This window comes from Eutrema salsugineum, unplaced genomic scaffold (assembly GCF_000478725.1).
Source record: "Eutrema salsugineum unplaced genomic scaffold, Eutsalg1_0 scaffold_7, whole genome shotgun sequence".
NCBI lineage: Eukaryota > Viridiplantae > Streptophyta > Magnoliopsida > Brassicales > Brassicaceae > Eutrema > Eutrema salsugineum.
In genome coordinates this window covers 2,279,182-2,297,408 of record NW_006256486.1, presented here as the reverse complement: position 1 = coordinate 2,297,408, position 18,227 = coordinate 2,279,182, and the positions used below count along the sequence as shown (strand labels likewise).

The 18,227-nt window shown below is 35.9% G+C and overlaps 4 protein-coding genes across 4 annotated transcripts; 2 read left to right on the top strand and 2 right to left on the bottom strand.

Annotated features, from left to right (window-relative positions):
• The first annotated feature begins 160 nt into the window (after positions 1–160).
• Positions 161–3,835, top strand: LOC18010411 (metal tolerance protein C4). Its single transcript, XM_006392967.2, has 13 exons — positions 161–745; positions 857–911; positions 1,385–1,517; positions 1,610–1,665; positions 1,767–1,881; positions 2,013–2,070; positions 2,160–2,278; positions 2,421–2,540; positions 2,625–2,726; positions 2,822–2,894; positions 3,068–3,135; positions 3,256–3,316; positions 3,411–3,835. The coding sequence occupies exons 1-13, from the start codon at positions 478–480 to the stop codon at positions 3,539–3,541; spliced, it is 1,359 nt and encodes a 452-aa protein (XP_006393029.1). The 5' UTR covers positions 161–477; the 3' UTR covers positions 3,542–3,835.
• Positions 3,836–4,497: 662 nt separating this feature from the next.
• On the top strand, positions 4,498–6,200 carry LOC18010577 (probable LRR receptor-like serine/threonine-protein kinase At1g51820). Its single transcript, XM_006392965.2, has 6 exons — positions 4,498–4,565; positions 4,646–4,866; positions 4,960–5,086; positions 5,179–5,241; positions 5,321–5,513; positions 5,864–6,200. The coding sequence occupies exons 1-6, from the start codon at positions 4,517–4,519 to the stop codon at positions 6,198–6,200; spliced, it is 990 nt and encodes a 329-aa protein (XP_006393027.1). The 5' UTR covers positions 4,498–4,516.
• A 702-nt stretch (positions 6,201–6,902) lies between these two features.
• LOC18010419 (putative B3 domain-containing protein At2g27410) lies at positions 6,903–7,865 on the bottom strand. Its single transcript, XM_006392963.1, has one exon. The coding sequence runs from the start codon at positions 7,863–7,865 to the stop codon at positions 6,903–6,905; it is 963 nt and encodes a 320-aa protein (XP_006393025.1).
• A 1,112-nt stretch (positions 7,866–8,977) lies between these two features.
• LOC18010418 (protein MANNAN SYNTHESIS-RELATED 2) lies at positions 8,978–11,357 on the bottom strand. Its single transcript, XM_006392962.2, has 6 exons — positions 11,137–11,357; positions 10,638–10,788; positions 10,474–10,544; positions 10,291–10,376; positions 9,623–10,202; positions 8,978–9,523 (listed from the first exon to the last, which is right to left on the bottom strand). The coding sequence occupies exons 1-6, from the start codon at positions 11,236–11,238 to the stop codon at positions 9,245–9,247; spliced, it is 1,269 nt and encodes a 422-aa protein (XP_006393024.1). The 5' UTR covers positions 11,239–11,357; the 3' UTR covers positions 8,978–9,244.
• Between the last annotated feature and the right edge of the window lie 6,870 nt (positions 11,358–18,227).

Below are 18,227 nucleotides of genomic sequence, written 5' to 3'. Positions count from 1 at the left end.
TTCTTCCAATTTCCACTCCAATTTGGTATATTGAGTTAATTGAAATATAAAGACTTTATAATCCTTATTTTCTTTTCTTTCTCTGGGTCAAATATTGTTTTTTTTTTCTATTTTTCTTACGATAATTCATTTTGTTATTTGTCGAAAGATAGGATTTTTCCGGGTGTAAAGAACCAAAAAAAAAAGATCTTTTGCTTGTCTTCTGAACTTCATGGGCAACACGCAGAGAACAAACAGACCTCCGCCGAGACCTATCACTGTGAAATAATCACCACGAAAACGAAACTAAAAATCAATTTCCTCGTTTTCTGACTCTAAACTCTTCTTCTCGTTTCTGTTTCTTACCGATTCCCAACTCTCCGGGACCAAAAAAAAAGAAGCTTTCTTTCTCCTTTTGGGCATCTTTTTAATCCCGGGAAAAACCCGTAACTTATTTTCCTGGAAAGACCCATACTTGCATGCTCTAACGACTCCAAAATGCAATCATCGCATCGCCTTTTCTCCCGCCTCATTCATTCTCCAGGAAAGGGTTACAGCAGAGCAAGTGTCGGCGGCTCACTTCACTTATTGTGGCAATTCGATGAGAAAAACGACGAAGCCGTAGAAACTCATCGGAGTTTTAGCTCTCTTATCCGTTCTAATCCGCAGTTAAGAGGGTTTCTCTCCAGGAAAGGTGTTGGTGTGCGATGTTCTGTTTCGCTCGATAGAGATACTCCTTTAATTGATTCGTATTCCACTCGCCGGAGTATGTCTTCTCCTTCGTTGACCTAAAGTTTTCAATTTTTGTGCTTTATTGGTTTACTGAGTGATGCTGAGTGTGGAGAATTTTTTGTCTTTTGGGTTTGTTCGTATTCAGATTTCTTCACTCGGGCAAAACAAGTGAAGAGAATTGAGATCAGTGACCAACATAGGTAATGCTCGTTAGTGTTTTGCTTGTAATGTGAGTAGTATCAGTTTGTGATCATGTTATGTATGTTTGGTTTAAGTAGTTCTGTTTTCTATTGGGATGTGGTTAACAAAAGCATGGAAAATTGATTACATCTATTGAATTCCCGTTAGCTAGATACATTTGGTTGTTTTGAGTTCGAAAAATGAAAACTTTTATCTGTTGTTGTATCCTCATGAAGATTCAGTCTGGTTTTTTTTTCTTTTTGGGGTAGAATCCTGTGTTAGCTAGCTTCTATTTTGGGATTAGTTTCATAGTTTTTGCTGTGGTTTTATAGTGCTGTTTCTTGGTGTAATGCCTAAGTTCCCTGAGTCTATGAATCATGATAAGAGATAATTTTACATGTACTTGGCATGCTTCTCAACTTGTGAAGCTCTTTTAGCTATATCTATTTTCGGTGTCTTTTTCCTGAGCTATGTTTTCGTGAACATCTTGCAGTCAAAGAGCTGTCACTACTGCACTATGGTGCAACTTCCTTGTGTTTTCACTTAAGTTTGGAGTTTGGTGGACAAGTTCGAGCCATGTCATAATGGCTGAAGTAGTTCACTCCGTTGCTGATTTTGCTAACCAGGTTTGTTGCTATTATATTTTTCTTTTTTTTTCTGTCCAGTTTAATGTATTACCTATTGAGTGAAGAGAAACTGATAAATTTTGATGTTATAGGCACTTCTTGCTTATGGACTCAGTAGCTCGAGGCGTGCACCCGATGCACTTCATCCGTGAGTCTTCATTGATCTTATAGTTATTATATGGTTTTGTAACAGAACAGGTTTCTTTTGTTTCAAAAATTCTTAGACCAACTTCTGTTTTTTTTGCTCAGCTATGGCTACTCAAAGGAAAGATTTGTATGGTCTTTGATATCTGCCGTTGGCATCTTTTGCCTTGGTTCTGGTGCTACCATAGTTAATGGAGTACAGAACTTGTGGACTTCTCAGGTAATTTGGCTTGAAACATTTTGTGGCGTTGATGTCACCTGCTAATTGATCGTCTAGGTTATTAGATATTCTTTGCACATTTCCTCGGTTGTCTATGCTGGATCCTCATCAGTTTTGATAATCGTTATCAGCCACCTCCAAATATGGAATATGCTGCTTTGGTAATTGGTGGCTCTTTTGTAATTGAAGGTAATAACTTCTTCTTGATCTTTCTGCATCTTGCTATGCTTCAAGCCTACACTCTCAATGCTATTTGTTAATCTCTTATTCTTTTAAAGGTGCTTCACTTCTCGTTGCAATTCAAGCCGTCAAAAAGGGAGCTGCACAAGAAGGCATGACCGTAAGAGATTATATATGGCGTGGTCATGATCCTACTTCTGTTGCTGTTATGACTGAGGTATTACTTTATTCTTGGATCAGTTTTTAAATATGTTGAGAAACAGAGGCAAACGATTGTTGTTTAGAGTGAATCGTTGAAAATCACTGCTAAATATATCATGTTTTATAATTACCTGTTGGTCAATATTGTAAACACGCAGGATGGCGCTGCAGTGACAGGTTTGGCAATTGCTGCAGCATCTCTTGTTGCTGTTAAGATGACAGGGAATCCCATCTATGATCCTATAGGATCGATTGTAGTTGGAAATTTACTTGGAATGGTATTTTTTGGACTCTCCTTAACTTGTTGATATTGATACTCTATATTACATTTTCCGAACCTATGAGTATGGATTCTCTTCTAGGTGGCTATATTTCTCATTCAACGGAACCGACATGCCTTGATTGGAAGAGCAATGGATGATCAAGACATGCGTAAAGTTCTTCAGTTTTTGAAGAACGACTCGGTACAAATCCTTCTTTTCATAGTTCAGAAATCTTATATATGTAATGGATATGAAGGTGAGTTCTCGGATTCAGATAAGAAACTTCTGGTGAGTAGGTTGTAGATGCTTTATATGATTGCAAAAGTGAAGTGATTGGTCCTGGATCCTTCAGATTTAAAGCTGAAATAGGTGAGTTTCTTGAACTGTTGTTTTTCTCCGCTCTCAGAGGATTGCACTGTTCCCTTAATTTGAAAATAAGAAACTTAAAGGCCAAAACCTTAGCGATTGAAGATAATTCTGTCCTACCTCTGATTTCTGGAGTGATTCCACTGTGTTGTTGTTAACTTGCTATATGCAAACAGATTTTAACGGGCAGGTTGTTGTCCAAAACTATCTGAAGAGAACTGGACGTGAAGAGTGGGCGAAACAGGTAACTAAATTTGCAGCCTGTTAAAGTCATAGCTATGTCTCTTTAGCTGATGAACATTACTATCATTAGTTAAATTGTATATGGTTAGTTACTTGAAAATCTGATTGTGTACTTGTTCAGTTTCGCGAGGCTGCAAAGAAAGGAGATGATTCTGCAATGCTCAATATTATGTCAAACTACGGTATGGAATGCACCAAGTTCTTCAACTTGTGGTTTTGTCATAGTTTATATATGTTCAGAGCTTGAAGATAACCTGAGTAATCAATCTGTTGCAGGTGAGGAAGTTGTAACGGCTTTAGGAAGCGAAGTAGACCGGTTAGAGAAAGAGATCCAAGAGCTTGTCCCTGGAATCCAGCACGTTGACATCGAAGCACACAATCCCATAGACCAATCTCTATTATCTTAAAAAAAAAGAATAATTTGCTTTCTTCAAGGTTTGAGTTATCGATACAATTAATTGGCCTCAAGAAATGCAAGTCACAAGTATGGTTGCAGACTTGCAGTAAAAGCCTGGCCGCTTGGAGAAATAGAAAGAGAGTTATTTCAGTTGTCTGATTGGCAAAACATGCATATGGATTCTTCTCTGTCACGTTTCTGATATAGTAGAAGTCTCATGACTGTGACTTTAAAATTCTATGCCCTCAAACAAAAAAGGCTTGTTACTTGTAGAAACGTTTTGTGTAATTCAGATAGACATTATTATTATTATTTTTTTATGTACACAAAACTAGTGTTTTGGTACTTCGTTTTCAGTATTTAGTGAATTGGTGTATATATAAATTTGCATTTAATCACTACAATATAATCAAATTAATCAAGTATCGTAGGATTAGTATATGACAAAATTACAAGCATAATTTAACTAGGAAAAAAAAAAATGAGTACCACCATCGGCCGATCGGCGCTAATAAGGTAGATCTGCCCATGTCTATTGCAGAGAAAAGAACTCGTATGAACATAGCTTTTTGTCTTGATCAAACCATAGAAAACAAAAAACGAAAGTCTCTTGTCTTTGTCTACTGAACATTGGAATAGATACAAGTTGTTCGAAGAAAATCAGCTAAAAAGCAAGTTGATTCATATTTAACAACCGCAACAAAATGGTATCCACCAAGAGATGTTGACATTGTCTTAAAATTTCTACAGAGGTATTATAATAATTACGTTTTTTTTAAAAAAAAATTGTATTATAATGATTACTTACACGAACACGATCACATTCTATCGTGGAAACGCGTAAGTTGACATCCACGAGAGAAGTTGAGAACTTGAGATTGTCTTAAAAGAAGTTGACTTGGAAAAATTCCTATGCTCTTTAGCATTATATGGCCTTGGTGTTTCTAATAAACAGCCAGCAGACAAACAAGTTGCATTCTTGGTAATGGCGGAAGTGACAGGCCTGAGGCGTCTCGTCTCTAAGTTTATTTGCTGTGTGCACAAGATCAAATTATTTAGGAACTTTTAAGTTACATCCAGTACATTCGTTTTTGCTAACCATTTTTATATGCAGGTTATGCAGACGATGATCCGATTGAATACGAACCGTATGTGTACATTCCAGCGAATAGTTACAGCTACTCGCAGGTTACGAAAATTACCAACAACTTCAATAGAGTTCATGGAAAAGGAGGGTTTGGTGTAGTTTACCATGGAGTTTTTAAAAACCAACAAGTAGCAGTAAAGATGCTAAACCGAGCATCCATCTATAACATTGAACAGTTTACTAGAGAGGTAATTTGGTTTTAAACCAAAGAAGAAGAAAAAAAAACAAGGGCCAATTTATCATCAGATATTCATCAGTTGACTATTTTCTTGGTGGATCAGGTTCATGACTTTGTAAAAGTTCGTCACAAAAACTTGGTGAGTCTCATTGGGTATTGCGATGACGGTGAGCACTTGGCCTTAATCTACGAATTCGTGGCAAATGGAAACTTGAAGGATCATCTATGTGGTAATGAACTACAATATCTTGTTCTGGTTTGTTCATCAACTTGTACGAACACCAGAAGATAACCAACCACATTTGCGTTTTCGATCTAACAGGGAAGTTTGGCCATGTCATTAGCTGGGAAAACAGATTGAAAATCTTCATCGGAGTAGCACAGGGTATATAACTTAAGTTTCAGTGATAGGTTCTCTCATTTATGGCTAAAACTGATATTTGTTAAAGTGCATTCACGTACAGGCCTGGAGTATTTGCATAGCGAGTTAAGAATCCTTCACAGATACGTTAAGCCTACAAATATCCTACTAGACGAAAACTTTGAAGCGAAACTGGCTGATTTTGGGCTGTCTAGATCCTCACCAACAAACCCTGACATACAGGCGTCAAACAAGATTTATGTTAAACCTGGAAGAGATCCATACCTACATGATCAGTAAGTAGAAGATAAAATAAATTCCTTACTGAAATTTTAATGGACTCTTATCAAGATGTTACCATTAGTGATTATAGCCTTGATTTTTTTTTTTTTCTTTTTTAAAGAATGTGTGAGAAGTATCACACATGGGAAATTGAGAGGGACCTTGAGTATTTTATAACAGACTTGAGCCAATCCATTCATTGCTAATTGGTTTTGAATGGATTGGCTCAAAGTCTCTTATATACTACTATTCAAGATCTCTACTAAATTATTTCTCACACAATCCACAGAGATTACGGCTCATGGCCCAAAAATCTCTAAATAATCCTTAATAAGCTATTCACTGTGCGTATTGGGTAATGCAGATACTTCAACTCGAACTGGTTAACCAAAACAAGCGACATTTATAGCTTTGGCATCGTTCTTTTGGAGATGATAACAAATCAGCATGTGGTTGACGTCAACCGTGAAAGTCCTCACATTTCCAAGTGGGTCGATCAAAAGGCTACGAAAGGCGATACTCTAGAGATGGTTGATCCCAGGCTTAACAGTGACTTTGAGCCTAACTCAGTCAGGAAAGCTATGGAGTTAGCACGCGCTTGTGCAGCTCCTGCTAGAAATAGGCCAAGAATGAGCCAGGTTGTTATAGAGCTCAATGAATGCCTGGCCTTAGAGATGGCTCGTGATCATGGAAGAACTTGAGAGGCAACTCAAGGTTCTCCTGGTTTATGTTGTTGTATATGTTATTATCATCACTTTGTGTGTTATATGTGTACACAAAACTAGTCTCTCGTTATTTGGTATTATTTAGAGAAACGAAAGTCTTTGGTCTTTGTCTAATCAACACATCATTGGCATATACACTAGTTAAAACACCAAAGTTGATTCATACATACACTTTGCGAGAGCACACAAAAATGAAATCAAGTTGACACTGTTTTAGAAGAGTCGAATTGGACAAAACTCTTGTGGTGTTCAACTAGCAAGTAACGTAAGCTGCAGTTATTGAAAACAGAGTTTCTCTCATCATAGCTGAAACTGAAACTTGTAATGTGCACCATTTCGTTCAGGTCTAGAGTCTTTACAGGTATATCACAGGTATGGAGTCTTTAATTAACATATTTGTATACATATCACAATGAACTTAATTTCAGATTCGATAAAAGATCGGATCACATTGTTGTTATTGAGTTATATAACATGGTTATCATACAAAAGAGAAGTCCATCAAGACCCACCCAAAAAAAAATCGTTGTTGAGGTTAAACCTTTTACATGTAAGATCCATACGTTGACAAAAAGAAAAAAAAATTCCAAAACCTAATTAACAAATCTCTAGTAAGTAGCCAAAACGAAAAGATCCTGAAAAAGTTAATCTGCATCAAAAAGCCTTTAGGCAAAGCCTTTATGAATTTTTGGGAACTAGAGCAAAACAAAGCTTTCCTTGTCCTGAACGGAAAGACCAGACATGATAGATGTCACCTACTTTAAACTTGTTGGCTGTAACCACATTCCACCAACGAGTATTAAAGACGTAAACCCAGATTCCATTCATCTTCCATTTCCTAAAATCAACGACATGCCTCTTCGACAAAGGATCCACAAGAACCACACTTAAGCCTGTCGTCTTACGAGTCTTACGAGTCGACGACAAGTATTTTTTGTGTATAATTCTTGTCTCTTCGTCCGTCAAAAAGTTGGTATTCACCAGTTGGTTTATAGGCATTTGGAGACGATTTTTGCCTTTGTCGAGATCGCTCTGAAACAGGGGCTTTGTTATGATCAGCTTTGGATCGTGTCCGTTATATTCTCTCATCACGTTCAAGAGCCACCCGGGCGGATTCATCGTCTGCGTGGGTCCAAAATCTAAACTACGAACGATTTTGAGTTTCTTGCAGGAGATGTTAGTAGGAGGACATTTTTTCTTGCTGCACTCGGTGATGCAAGAAGAAGGAAGAGATTCAGGGTCCCAATCTAGGTTTTCTAGTACTTGCTTCTCTTTTGTTGATGTCGAAGATGATCCCACCTTACAACGACCTATGATTTTGCGTTTCTTAAAGCTTCTATCTTCTTCTTCTTGCTTGTAATCCACGCAAGCAGTTGATTTCTGACTTCTCTTCTTTTTTGGTGTTTCGTGCTCTAACATATCAGAAGCGACTTTAACCAAAATCTCTAGCTTCGAGTTGCTACCATCCCTGAGGTTGTAATCAGGTTTCACTCCTGTTGAAGAAGAAGAAGACGATTTAGACTTGTCTTCCTCACTGGTCATAGTACTGTATTCTTCGGCTGCCACATCTGCCAAAATATCCAGCTTCCAATATTTATTCGACTGTGATGAAAACTCCCGATAATAATCATCTTTCTTCATTCTTTGTCAACGAAAGAATACTGAGAATCAAAGAAAATCGAAGAAGAACTGAGTCAGCTCGAGAACAAGAAATTTTCCTATTCCAAAGAGAAGAAGAGTTTAGAGAGCCCTAGAGAGAGATAATTCGTCAATGAAGTCTTGTATAGGTTAGGGTTTAAGTAGGTTAGGGTTTAAGTTATATGACATCATAATTTCTATTTGTTTTTTTCTTTAATTAATGATGTACTTAGTCAAATCAGGCCGTTAACGAGCGTTATCTGACTTTTTCCTAAAAACTGTGAACCAAAATTCCTATTTATATTTTTATTTTAAAATAAATACAGTACAAAGCCGTTTTGGCTTTTACCTAAAAGCAACAACTAATAAGACTTGTCCACAGAAATCATGCGAAGAAAAAAGAATATTAGCTTCTCACTAGAATCAGAGGTGTCTTCGTCACCGGTTAGCTCAACTGTTGGGTCATCTGGTCCTACTAAAACCATACCGGCATCGACTTTGGAGAGCAAGATCGTTGTGGAACCGCTTTTCTGGCCATTTGAGCACAAGCTTGACTAGATATATTGAAGCATATCTCCATGTTTCCTCGGAGAAAGAACTCACTAGGAACCAAAATTGCAGGTATCTCCCAAATCAATGACGGCACAACTCTAAACAAGAAAGCTAGATCTCAAAGAATGGTGTAAAAGAAAGCTCATGCTCATCGGTCCTAGATCAAATTCAGTAAACCAGAAAGCTGTGGAGATAGCACTCACTCGTGCAGTTCATATAGGTGGTAATCGGCTTAGGATGAGTTGCGTTGTTGTAGAGCTCAATGAGCCTAAGAGATGGCTCGGACTCATGGAAGAACAGGGGAGATCACTCAAGAGACTTGGTGATCGACATGACCTTAATGAATTCAGTAATCTGGCCTTTTGTGTTTTTGGAAATTCTGAAACATCTTGTCTTCGCTGCTTTTATTACTTCTCTCTAACAGAGTAAAAGATAGATCGCATATTCAATTGCTGCATTTTACAGTTGTTGATTTTCAGAATTGTTGAACAGCAAATCAATTGTCTCGCTGTATCCTTTCCTCCTAACTACTAGTAAGCTATCCGCTAAAGACCATGGTTATATATTGAATAGGATGCAAAAGCTATGGGCCAATAGAATCAGAATGTAACTTACAAAAGTTTTCTTTTCCTAAACAAGACAACCCCAATGAGAGAACACTTGACTAAAATCGAACTGGTATCGAGCTAAACTTTATCAATAAACAACCCAAGAAAAACCTGGTAACTAAATTGGCTTACACTTGGTGACAAGACCTTTCCATGGATTTTTCTGCTTCAAAGATCACTTTTTGTCAAAACATTTCCCTCATAAGTTTCCACCAGACAAGTTCAGCAAAAGCACGAATACGCCAAATGGTTCTTCTTTGAGATGTAAGGAGATATGTAATCAGTTGAAAGACCGGATGTTCCTGAGATCTCGGCTGGAACCAGAACTTGAGGCTTCCCTAAAGCTATCCTTTTTCCAACTGTATTTGCGTAAAACAGACCAGGAATGGCTGGCACAAATACGTCACTCTTCGAACTTATGTAGAAGTCAATAACATTTTCATACTCGGAATTTTCTAATTCGAGGTACTTCGATTTCTTGTCTGATGGCATTATCGCCTCCTGCCAATTTTTTTTTTTTTTTTACAAAATATCATCAAGATAAGCAAAAGGGTGAAATCAAATCTTCAGAGACCAAAAGAATGAAGAATTTTTACACACCTTAGTAAACGTTTTCGGGAAAATGTCCTTAAGAATATTGAGGCTACTGTCCCATCTTGGCTGAGTCAGATATATAGTTGTATCGCTGCCAAATCCAAGCTTCCTCAAGAACAATGCGATTTCTTGAGCGTTGTAACAGGTTTTGGATCCCACTGCACCTGTTTCATGGCAATTTTTCTTTTCAAGTATCTCAACTCTCAAGTCTATGGCTATGAAACGGCCACCGGATTTCTTGCTATGTGACTTCAGCCGCTGTATCATAGATTCAACCAGTTCATTCACTCCGGTTTGCAGTTCCAAGGAACCAAACATCGCCAAACAAGAGACAGGGTCGGTTTCAGCATCCCGCGAAGATTTCCTCAGATTCACGGAAGGGAAATAGGTTGTAACTCTTATGTTCCCTTTTGATTTGAAGATGGGATCAATATGTTCCTTGATGTAATCTTCTGCAACTCGAGTAGGAACCTTAACAATGGCGATATCTCTTAGAGATACGTGGCTTGGCAACTTGCTTACAACTTTGACAACACTTTCCAAGCTTTTAACGAGTTTATCCACATCATAGATATCTTCAAAGTTCCTAGTAAATTCATTTAAGTTTGTTCATAAACCTCGGAGAAACAATTAGGCCAAACCAAACCGTGTATCGAAAATACAAAACTACTAACATTTCATCACCAGGTTTGCTTCCTCTTATGTCGGGAAGCACAAGAGTTGCTCCAAGATGCTTCGCCACCATCACGGCATCAGTAATCTAAACAAGATGATAAAGTTGACAAACATGATATTCAGGGACAAGAAACAACCAAAACAAGAAATTGCGAAACTTTAAAGTTTATATTAAAGGATACCTGAGAGACATGGTATTCAGGACCATTCGTTAAGGAGAATGTAACATGACCCTTGGAAGATACCGCTTCATCTGCAACACCAAGCAAGCCAAATCAAAAACCGCAGAGAAGATTTGAAGACAGAAGTGATATGAGGAAAAAAGAAAAAGGCAGGCACAACATACCAGGCTGAGATATTGACCAACAAGGTTTAAGCTCATGGCAATCCTCCATCCAAGGCCCTTTATTTCCTTCAAAGGTTCTAACTAGTCCATCTTCAACCGCTACTTTTGATCCTTGGAACTCAATATCATGTGAATCTCCTTGGATTTTTTCCTGTAAAAGCACAATCACACAAATCACAAAAAGAAGTTAATCGAAGCATTCCAATTGAAGAAGAAGAAAAAAACATAAAAGCTTGAAGCTTTCAAAGATGAATTGAGACGAAAACAGCTGATTCAATCGTTATCTCCAAAGTCTGAGTCTTTATGATCAGTGCAAAACCCACATTCGATCCAACATGAATAAACTTTGGATTTTTTTTAAGGAACCCTAACTAATCATAGGACTCTTACAAATTAGATCTGCGATCCACAAATGACAGACAGAAGAAAATCGATCAGAAGCCCGCTTGAATTTAGCTCAGTCACTATCGCATAAGAGCGGAGACATGTCGGTGAATACCTGAGCAGGATCGAAGTAATCTCTGTGAAGCATTTGCCCCAGCATCACAAACATGGTGATGGTGAGAATTCCAGCCACCACTTGCCTCAAATCCACACCCATTTTCTTCTTCTTCTTCTTCTTCTTCTTCTTCTTCTTCTTCTTCTTCTTCTTCTTCTTCTTCTTCTTCTTCTTCTTCTTCTTCTCTCTCTCTAAAAATGGGTTTTGAAGGGTTTCACGGAAATTGAGGAGAATGAGGAATGGTTAAAAACAAAAGAAGAAAGAAAAAGAGACAAGATTTCACAAATCTGAGTCCATTTTGAAGATTTTGTCAAAAAGATACTTTCTTTTTAAATAATTTTGGGTATTATTGGGTTTAATGGCTGAGAAGCCATAAATAAAAAAAAATTGATCTATCCTGCCATAAACAAGTTTAAGTGCCATAAAGCACATGATATTCCGAAAATACCCTTAATGAAAAAGGGATATGGTATTGCTGATTTTTTGTTTGTTTTTTTATATCGAAAATCAAAAAAAAAATTGAGAAATGAAAATTCTAAAATTCTAATACCAAAACCGAATCTGGTTTCTCTGAATTTCTGGGTTAACATCTTAAACCGAAATCCGAAATCGAAAATCTTTTCCCAGAAATCGTCCGATCGAATCTCCGATCCGTCTTCGTTTATTATCGCTCGGCGCGGTGCGCCGGCCTTCTCTGAACCCATGGTGTTCGCCAAATCTCGTTGCAGAGCCGTCATTTGGTAATAAGGTAACTTCTTCTACAGTTTGGGGATTAGGGTTTAGTAATCGATTTGTCAATTCCGTTCGTTTTAGGTTGCACATTGGATAGTAGAGTGGCGTATATATGTCGATTTAGTCTTCTGAGTGTTAAAATTGAACTTGTTGCCGTTGAATCGAGCTGAATCGTAGGTTTGTATAGTGAATCAGTGAGATATGGGACAACTGGTACAATTAGGTTAACTGAATGGAAAGAGACAACTGGTACAATTGGGTTAACTGAATGGAAAGGGACAACTGGTACAATTGGGGTAGCTGAATGTAATGGGAAAACCTGTACAATTCGGGTAACTAAATGAAATTGGACAACTGGTACAACAGGGTTAACTGAATGGAATTGGACAACTGGTACAATTAGGATAACTGAGTTGAATTGGGTTAACTGAAAGGAATGGGACAACTGGGACAACTGGGACAATTGGGACCCGGAATGTATTGGGACAACTGGTACAAATGGGATAACTGAGTTGAATTGGGTTAACTAAAAGGAATGAGACAACTGGGACAATTGGGACAATTGGGACCCGGAATGTATTGGGACAACTGGTACAATTGGGATAACTGATTGAGATAAGTGGGACAACTGATACAATTGGTACAGTTGTGAGAAAATAGGAAATATTGTTATTCGTTAATGACTTAGTTTTTTTGGTTTTGTGAACAAAAGAGGATGAGCGGCCACACAAACATACATTTTGAGTATGGAGGATGTTATTATAAGGAAAGAGAGGAGTTTAAATGGATATCAAGAAGCTCCATCTATGCTATATCATTTAAAACCTCTTTGGATGAGATAACATATCCGATGGTTGTAGATGGTATATGCAAGAAGATTGGGGTAAACGATAGTAAGAAGAAGCTCAAGTTAAGCTACATTCCGTTGGTAGCTAAGCCACTCAATGAGTCATGTATTGTTGATGATTGTGATGTGTATGTCTATCTAACAATTGTGGATAAAGAGGGACTTAGATCTGTATTGCATGTGGAGATAATGGAAGATTTGGAAAGAGATAAGATTCAAGAGTAATGGAATATTTTCATTATCTTGGATTTCTTGCAATATTATGTATTTTGGAGTAATTTGTAACCTAAAAATTAGGTGCAACCTAAAAATTTACGTCCAAACCCAGGCAAACTACGAACAACTAGGACAACTATTTGTAACTAGGACAAAAGAAGGCACACTAGTATAAAGTGGACAATTGGTACAATTGGGACAACTGTGAGAAACTAGGACAACAAGAACAACTACGACAACTATGACAATTTGGACAACTAGGACAACTAGGACAACTATGATAACCAGGACAAACTAATTTCTTTAAATTACTAAACATTAAACAAATACAGCCCTAAACCCTTAAATACTGTATACTCAACGACTACCACTAAACACTAAAATAAACCCATTATTTTCTGAAAATAAGATATACCATTTGTGTTTCTAATGAAATAACCCTTATGGTATAAGGCATTCTTTGACAATGGTTTCCATCTTATAAGAGGTTAAACGTAAAAATATGGGAAATACAAAAGTATGGGCGCGAAACCCTTGGGGCAAGTATAAAATGTTCAAGGGTTAAGGGGACAACTAAAAAAAGAATGTTCTTCTTAAAGGACAACTGAAAAAACTTAAAAATCGTCCAAAGGACAACTATGACAATTTTGGGACAACCGGACAACTAGGTACAACTATGATGTCAACAGAAAATGCACGTGTGAGAATGGCGGCTGAGGATAATATTATAAGTTATTTTCCTCTGTATTTGTCTTTTTTGGTTGTCGTTTACCGTTTTCTCTTTCATAGAAAAGGGTCAAAGGGTTCTTCTCCTCTTATTCTCTTTCCTAATTGTTGCCCCCAAATAGGTTTTTTAGGGTTTCCACCGCATAATGGATAAATATCAGATAGCCCTCGCGAAATTGGCTGAAAAGAAGAATGATGGCTCTTCTTCTGTCTTGCCTAAGAAGGATTACGGGATGACCACTAGATGGGGACCCGAAGTCAATGGAGTCAAGACCATTCTGCCATGCCCTGTACAAAAGGGAATTCCAAAGGTTTGTTATTGCGGCTTAGCTCCAATTGGGTGTTTAACTGACAACTCCGGGCTTGACAGGGGCCGGAAATATTACGGTTGCTCTACGGCTGTTGTGGTCCAAAAAATTTCCCAGAAGTAAGTCAATTGGGTTTTCAATTTTGATTTATAATTTGAGTCTCATCTGAATTTCTGAGTTTCGGGATTTCAGGTTCCCAGTTGTGGCTTCAAGAAATGGTGGGATCTCGCAATACTCGAAGAAATTGAAATGTTGAATGATACTCAAGAAGCCATGTGGGCTTTGTTTGACACCGTTTTCTCCAAGTTAAATCAGTTAGAGTCAAAGGTGGCATCCATTGAAGAAGCTATAAAAAAGCGTTAAGGATGAAGAAGATGAGCTTTTCAGTTTCTTATTGACCTTTTTTCCCCTTGTTATGTTGCTACTCTCCTTTGATTTATTTTGAACTATTTCTCCTAAATAAAACAACGCAGTTGTACCAGTTGTCCTAATATATCGCATTAAGTTATACGAGTTGTCCTAAATAAAACAAGGAAGTTGTACGAGTTGTCCTAAATAAAACAAGGAAATCTTACCAGCTGTCCTAAACCCTAAACAGAAAACATAAGATTGTACCACAAAGAAAAACACATAATCTTAAACATAAACAAGACATTTTACTTCTTGGCTTCATGTGGTTGGGCTCCTTGAACATGTGAAAAACCCTGGCTGTACTCGGTTGGACCGAAGTAAAGCTTCTCAGGCACCATCAGTTGACTACCATCATCGGCATCCTGAGATAAAAACAAGAAACACAATCATATGAGATTTAGTTGTCCCAGTTATCCCAGTTGTCCCAGTTGTCCAAATGCCAAACGTAATTTTGTGCAAATAGTTGTCCTAGTTGTCCCAGTTGTCCGTACCGGCTGGTTCTGCTTCCTTCAATGGTTCTTCTTCACCCCGAATTTCTTCGTGGGTTGTTTCTTCATCATTCGCCAGAGGGTTTGGTGTTATTCCGGGTTCTTTATCTTTCATATCTGCTTCTTCGCTGCGCTTGGGTACAGATTCGTTCGAATCATATACCACGCCCTTAAGTCGAATTTTAGCTATCTAGTTAGGCTGGATTTAGGGTTTGTCTTGATGAAGTTAGAAGGCTAAATTATGTAATATATAGTACGGGAATTGAAGAAAGGGAAGTTGAAGAAGAAGCAGTTACAAAATCAAGTGTCGTTTCAAGTTAAAGGGGAAATTGCAGAATTTTCGAAAGAAAGAAGGAAGTGGAGATAGCCGTTCGGGGAAGATGAAGAGAGAAAGAGGAGATCGTATTTGATTTTTGGTAAGTTTATCGAATGTGTTTGGTTTTAGAAATTAAATCCATTCGGTTCGGTTTTGTTTACCTAATTTTCGGTTTAATAATTTCAATTTTTTATTTCTGATTTCAATTGATAAAGTTTTTTTTTTTGACAGAAATTCCATTTTTTCTGGGTATTCGGGTCGGACATAAATCGGATGGGTTTTACCTTGGTATTTTTGTAATAAAAAGACACATAGGGAGAAGGGTATAATTTACCTGGTTTTTGTTAATAAAATTAATTCATAAAGAAATTAATTTTTAAAGATATGGTTTATCAGCCAACTTTTTGGTCTCTTATGGCTTTTCAGCCGCGCGCTCCAATTGTCAGTGTTCAAGTCATTGCTTACGCTCTCTCTAAAAACACCCAACACAGCCACCGACACTCTCGCCGTGAATTTTGGTATTTAACTCAACAAGTTGAATCTGACTAAACCGGATACGTGCCGATTTTGGTTTCACTTAAATACGGGTTTGTACCGAACTAATATTAGAAACAGACTCATTTAGGGGGTGTTATTCAATCTGTATGTTGAAATCAACTCCACTAGATTAGAGTATATCAGATTTTAAAAATTTTTAATTCATTTAGAATCTAATGTATATGGGTTGTTTAAAATTTTAAATTACTTAGCAGTGTATTTAGAAAGTTACATGCTATCATTTAAAATCTAATAGAAAAGAATTCTCAAAAAAATTTGTCGAAGTAAAAAATCTCACTAGTCTCTATAAACATGGCAAAGAAATTATCAAAACAAAAATCAGAACAATTGCTAATCCAGAAAGATATTATTTTTTCTTTGATGACTTATGGAGAGAGAGAAGAGAGAGAAATATGTGCTAAATAAAAGAGAGAATAGTGAGAAATTGAGTTTTCATAATAAATGGCTTGTTGACTTATGGAAAGAGAGAATGGAGAGAGAAATGGACTAGGAAAAAAGAAGACGTATGAATAATGAAAAGACAAAATGGAGGGAAAAGAAAAAAAATTGGAGGGATGAAGAATGATGTATTCGATGGATTAATACATGGAGGGAAGAAAGAAAAAAACAAATGTTAATAATTATTTGTATTGAATTTTATAATTATCAAAATCTGAGGGTAAAAGGTTAGATTTTGATTGCTATATTTAACACATAAAAATAGGTTCAAATTCAGTTAAAATCTTTCACTTAAAATCAGTTGTAAGAATCTGTTAAACATGAATAACATAAGATTTTAATTGACTTATTCAACTCTTTAATTGAATAACAATGGATTTCAAACTCTATTAATGAAGAGATTGTTAATACATGAACCAATAACATTGGATTTTGAAGGAGAAATCAAAATCAATTATTGAATAACAATGGATTATAGATGGATTTAAACTCTATTAAAAACCATGATTGAATAACACCCCCTTAGTCATTTGTCTTACCAAGTGGTGGTGTACTGGTGTTGATAAAACAAGACCTGTAAAACTCAAATATAAAAATAATTTCCCTTAATTACCATCTTCTACAATTCAATTTAGTAATAAAATCTTGCATTTCTTTGTTATAAAAATTGACAAGTGCCTAGCCAGTTGCCACCATCATTTACTATTGTAGTCTCTGTTAAGCAAGTTTGCATTTTTGACAAATGGAGTACAACTGAGATTTCTTTCTCTTTGGTTTAAAACTTTAAAGTACCGATTAGATTATCAGATATAGAAAATAAAATCTGAATAAAATGAGCAATTTTGCACAATTGTGTATATTAAGAAAGTTATTCGATTATTTTCTTTTGTACAACAGAATTTTCCACTACTAAGAGCATCTCCAACCCTACCCTATTTCTTCCTTCAAATGCCATTTTGGAGGAAATTCTTCTCCAACCCTACCCCATTTTCACCTGCAAATTTTTTCCTCCAAATATGGAGTAACCCCATTTTCAACTCCATTTTGCAGGTGTACTTTTTTATTTACAAGATAATCCTTTACTTTTCATTAATTCTTAAAACTATATTTTTAAATTATAATTTAATCCTTTATATTATATATATTTAATTTAAAATTAAGGATAGATATATTTAAAATTTGAGAATAGAAAATAAAAAATATAAGAAAATTAACTGAAACTAAAAATAATATAAAATTAAAAATACATAAGAAGTACCGAAATTACAAATAACATAAAATAAATTTATTACAACAACTGATTAATAAAAATATGGTAAACTGCTTCCAGATCCACCAAGATCATTAAAATATTGTCCAAATGAACCAGATTGAGCGGATTTTGCTGAGTTGATAACAGCTGATGTTCCATCATCGATTTTTCTTTTCATTTTAGATTTTTTTATGCCACTTGGTGATATTTAAATTAAAATGGTGATATTTAAATTAAAATATACTTTATATTCTTATTTTAAATGGTGTGTAATGTTATTTTTATATTATAGTGGTTGAATTTAGAATAATATTATAATTTATGAAAGTTTTAAGAGAAAAAAAAATAAATGAATTCATTTGTAATTTTTATAAATAGAGTGCATTATTAGTAATTAACAATAAAATAAAAAGAAAGAATATACTCAGAATATTCTTTTTGGAGTTGAAAATGGAGGAATACATTGGAGAGAAATCCAACTTCATTTTGCAGTTCCCCCATTTTGGAGATAAAAATGGGGGAATACATTGGAGATGCTCTAATAGAAAACCGTCAGACTCCTTAAATTAGTATTGTTTGGAACTTATTTAATTTTAATTTAATTTTTTATTTTTTATCTGTGTTCTGAAATATTTTTTTTTTTGATTGAGTTATTTAATTAGATCTTAAATGATATTTTCACTAAATAAAAAGATTAAAAGTAATGTATTTCTCAAATGTTGTATTTTTAACTAAAATTTTATATCTAATGGAACAGAAGATATATAAATTCCCTATAAATAATTCCACATTTTTCTTA